The sequence below is a fragment of the Littorina saxatilis genome, linkage group LG9, assembly GCF_037325665.1.
Source record: "Littorina saxatilis isolate snail1 linkage group LG9, US_GU_Lsax_2.0, whole genome shotgun sequence".
NCBI lineage: Eukaryota > Metazoa > Mollusca > Gastropoda > Littorinimorpha > Littorinidae > Littorina > Littorina saxatilis.
Genome location: NC_090253.1, coordinates 31,224,845 through 31,229,844, shown reverse-complemented (window position 1 = coordinate 31,229,844; position 5,000 = coordinate 31,224,845). Strand labels below are relative to the sequence as shown.

The following is a 5,000-nucleotide window of genomic DNA, read 5'->3' as shown; positions in this document are numbered from 1 at the left end:
GCAATGCGGAATGTAGATAAACTCGTTTAAAGTGAACTCCATAAATGCTGACTTCTACTTAAGACAAATTACCATAAACTAGCTGTCTGTTAAACATGCTTGGACACATACCAAGATTTAGCAGCCCGGCTGGTGAATGTACAAAGTGGGATTATTTTTAACATGTTAACAACGTTGTCAAATATGAAATGTATTCAACAACAACAACAACAACAACAACAACAACAACAACAACAACAACAACTGTCCACCCTAAACTCGCTGAATGTTTGTATGTATGCAAGTGAAAGAATGATAAAGCCTGGGCAGATATCATATGTGGTGGTGCAAATGATCAGTAAGAAGGGGAGGGGTGGGGCCTTTCGCTTTACATATCTGTCAGTAGGACGTCATGATGGTCTACACAAGTTCAAAAGTAGCCACAGACGATGTCGTGACAGTCGTTTTATATCAACCTAGAAGTCTTATTTTTAAATCATGAGTTCTGCAATCGATAATGATAATTATAATGATTGTACAAGCATATGAGACTGCTCACAATGTCCTTTCTCTGTTCCACGTCTTAAGAATAAAAGACAAACTTAAAACACATATAAACAGTAAGATATCCATGAATACAATATCTAGGCTGATGCAAGTACATCTCAAAGAAAATGATATGAGAAAAACCCCTGGAATGTGCACATTATTTTCAACAGCACAACACTCGCGTGAAGCAATTTATACCCATAGTGAGTAGTGTCCCTTGGCTCATCTGCATAACGGATCTTTTTCCTTGCTCTGTACGTTTGTTTTTGTTCATGTATGAAAACAGCAAAGACTAGATAAAGTTAGTGACTGTTCCTAATACTTCCAGATACGAGAAGCAAGTGCTTGAATTTTTAAACTGTCTAAGTTACGGTTTCTTTGCTACATACATGTCGTCCTCTATCTGTGGCCCAAACGGCAAAGCATTGTTTTAAGCACAATTCGACATTTGCAAAAGTATTCTTGTTCTTGCCATTCATTGCGTGGGAACGCGCATTCCATTTACGCACAAGCACGTATAAAATGTGTGTAATTCTCAAGAAAGCCAAATGAATCATATTTGATACGCCATCCATTTGGCAGAAAGTATGACGAACAGTACACACTAAAACAGATGCAAAACAGATGAATCACAGAGGCACCAAAGCTGATCCAACTCACCAGTTCGTTGATCTTTTTCTTCAGTTTCTCGATGGTTCTGGACATTGCCATTCCACTTATTGACCAGTGTTTCTGAATAAAACAACCCAACAAACATAGTCAAAATATCAAAAGCTGACATTGCAAGCTATTCGTTTTTTTTAGAAAAGCCTCAAGGCAAATGTGGCCAAACTGAAAGAGAGTGTTGGTAAAATAGCACATGACAATATTTTCTATGCAAAAAGAGAATTAATACATAAAATTCCCTCTAGCTCTGAGTGTTGAGGTTACGATCTGGGCTATTTTAGCAAAATACAACACAAACAAACAAATAAACAGTTACTGTCTAAGAAATGAATGCCAAAGATAACAAGTTCAAAATGATCGTTTATCACACACATCAAGAGTATCCTAAACGCAGTTCATAAGTCAATGTTTCTTCCAAGTCATTAGCAACACATAATGAAAGGGGGGGGGGGGGGTGCATTTGGCATGGTTCAAAAACAGGGAAACATTAATGTTGATTAACAACCAAAATAAATATAAATCAACTCACGTCTTTTGATTCTTCTTTTTTCATCTCCTGTTTCAGTTCATTCTTCAGACTGCGCAACTTCTTCTTCAGATCATCAATCTCATCTTTCTTGGAATGTTTTAAGTCATCTGGAAAAGCCGCAAAATACGGTCACTAAAAATAGTCCTTATTTTTTTCTAACATATGTTACTTAGTTTCAAGTGACATTGAGCGTGCATGCACTGCTAGATTTGATCGTGATTCATTCGCAACTTCTCCCCCATAACGTTAACAACAGACCACACACACATTCACGCACGTTCATATGCGCCCGTCTGCCTCAACACAGTCACAGACACACAGAGACACACAGAGACACACACACACACGCACACACACACACACACACACACACACACACACACACACACACACACACACACACACACACACACACACACACACAGAGATAGAGAGAAAAGCCAACAATCTGCTTGTCAATGGCATCCGTTTGAAAATATTTTCCTACACGACACTACAGGCTTGCTTCACGTTTCACGTTTTCAATACGATTTCAATGCTGACCTTGATAAGCAAACTTGGTGTCCAGCTTCAGCACGTTCATAGGGATGAACCATTTGCAGTCAAAGGTCACTTTGCCTCCCCTGCAATACAGCAAAAAGAAGGTACACGATAAGAAAGTGAACGTGACAATAGTAATCTACAAGACAGACAGACCCAAACACAGACACACACACAGACAGACACACACAGACAGACAGACAGACAGACAGACAGACAGACAGACACACACACACACACACACACACACACACACACACACACACACACACACACACACACACACACACACACACACAACAGAATACATATTGCGGATTCAATCTACCGTGAAACATGTTTTCCAGCCTTCACAACTTTATTTGTCAGTCGAATGCTTTTTGCAGAATAATACACAACAGTACACAAACAAGCAAGTGTCGGATGCTTTAACATCGACCAATGTAAAAACAGCAACACAGTGGCGTTATGTTCTCTACCACGAAAGAAATCATTATCCCTGCATAAAATCGGGGCAGCCGAATCTTACAGTTGCAACACTTTCAAATATCGAGTATCTGAAATCAGCAATGTGTGTGACTTTTTTTATTTGCATGGTCAACCTAAGGCTGCAAAGATAGCGTATTAAAAATAAAAATTCGTTTGGAAAGATCAGTGCCCAACCAACAGTGAAGGGTCCACACAATGTATAATTAGACATATTAACATAATTATTCCCTTTTGCTTTTTTGCTAATACATTCAATGATTTTCCTTAAAACCCTTGCCCCTTTCATAGAGACACTAAATTGAAACGGATCGAAAGCGACTGAGACCAATAGCTAGGTGTGTTGTAAACCTTTTTCAAGGCTAGAGTCCTTTTGTGGAAAAAGCACATGCAAAAAAAAACTAACTTATGAAATGTTTTCCTCCTACCTGTGTGTGTGCGTGCGTGCGTGCGTGTGTGCGTCTGTGTGTTCTAGCACTCGTGGGAGTTACGGTGCACGTACTTGTGTATGTGTGTGTTGGGCTTTTTATTTTTATTTTTACTTCTTTGTGTTTTCTGTCTTCTAACAGGTAAGGTTACATGAGAACAAAAAGCCACTCACACTTAATCTGAAATGTCAACATTGCAGGTCTTGCTTACCTATGTTGCTCTCTCTTTGTACAGACGAGGACATCAGAGAACAGGAAGATGAAACGAAGCTTTCTCCAGCCGCTCACCAGTTCGACAAGGAAGCTGCTCTTTACAAGATTCCGCTTTTCCTCCATCTGACAAAGAAGAAAGAAAATGTACTCACAGCTGCTTGCCCCTCCCCTCAGCTCAAGGCCACACTTCACCGATCTGGATACAGCCAACATTTTGAAGTAAACTAACAAGGCTGCCTTACAAGGCATAGCAAACGCAGCAACAAAGACATCGTTGACCGGATTCAGGAACAGGTTTAACTGCTTTTACATTCTGCAGGTTATTTTCAGTTCTCAGGCAGAGAGACACATGTAATGCTTTTTTCATGACTAGCATACACACGTGTTCCCTAAGTGTTTTCATGTTCAACAGATCCAAGGGTAGCTTGACCCAACATCCGATGAACAGTCTACATATCCTTGAATGGGCCCAGATAATATGCGTGTGATATTTTCTTATGTCAGACTTCATTGGGCCACTGAACCTTGGTTCCATCTTCACTTAGAATTGCCAAACCCTGCACAGCCATTGACAGATGAGTCTGTGGTGCAGTGTAAGCTGACTGATCCCAAGGTCAATGGATCTAAAGGTCGAATAATCCTTTCACTGACCCCTCCCTACCAGATCTATCATTCTATCCTTGGATCTATGCTGGTGTTCATCCTTGGATCCACAGAAATGTAAACGACAAACAAGAAGGCCGATCGAAAGTGTTCATCACCACTTGAAAAATGGCAAAAGAAATGATTCGTAAAAGAAGTATGGTCGACAGATGCAAAAGGCCGGTAACTCAGTAGAAACACTACAAGCTAAACGTTCCCCTTACCCTGTTTCCTGGGACGAGATTGGTTCCAAAGTTCTCCAGGTTGTGCTGCGAGAGGTTGAGGGCTTTCTGCAAGGTGTCGTAGTCTGGGTGGTCTTTTGGCGTGTGCTTGATCAGATCCTGTTGTAGACAATCAAAGAACAAATAATAACACACGGCATACAATACGGCTCCATTGTCTTCTTTCAAATACACCATTTGCAATTGCTTCCAGTAGCAGAAGGCTTTGACCGGCATATCATATTATCAAAGACAGTGTTGTGTGTGTTTGATCAGGTCTTCGGGAAAGTATTAGCAGCTTAGAAATCAAACGTGGGCTGGTCAAAAATAAAAGCCCAATTACACAACAAAAAGCACAAAAGCTGCCTGTGAGGAAAGCCAAAACCTTTTTTTTTTAAACTAATTGGTGGACAGGCTAAACTAATTACATTATTTCTGTCGAAAGTAGAAACATATGCATGAACACGAAAGATGAAGCGTTGGAATGTGTGTCTTGCAGTCTGTTCTTGTGAACACATAATTATGTGCAAATACGCTAACATGTGGACGTACGAACACAGCAATTGAGTGATGAAACTTACATGGAGCACCAGTGTGTTTCGCTGCAGTCTCTGGACTGGCTTGAACAAAGCATCTGCACACAGGACAATACACAGCATGAGACTTCTACGCCAACCATTTTTATTTCTCTTTCTCTCTCTGTCTTTCCCTCTCTATCCTAGCTCACTCGCTCTCTCTCTCTCTCTC

The 5,000-nt window shown here is 40.4% G+C and overlaps 1 protein-coding gene across 1 annotated transcript in view; it reads right to left on the bottom strand.

Moving 5' to 3' along the window:
- Positions 1-4,945, bottom strand: part of LOC138975859 (active breakpoint cluster region-related protein-like) — a 19,469-nt gene extending 14,524 nt beyond the window's left edge. Inside the window, exons 1-6 of the mRNA XM_070348626.1 lie at positions 4,835-4,945; positions 4,257-4,373; positions 3,389-3,513; positions 2,267-2,346; positions 1,724-1,830; positions 1,189-1,260 (exon numbers count right to left, since the gene is read on the bottom strand). Coding sequence (XP_070204727.1) covers positions 1,189-1,260; positions 1,724-1,830; positions 2,267-2,346; positions 3,389-3,513; positions 4,257-4,373; positions 4,835-4,912 — 579 coding nt within the window. The 5' untranslated portion in view covers positions 4,913-4,945. The remainder of the gene's footprint in view (positions 1-1,188; positions 1,261-1,723; positions 1,831-2,266; positions 2,347-3,388; positions 3,514-4,256; positions 4,374-4,834) is intronic.
- Between the last annotated feature and the right edge of the window lie 55 nt (positions 4,946-5,000).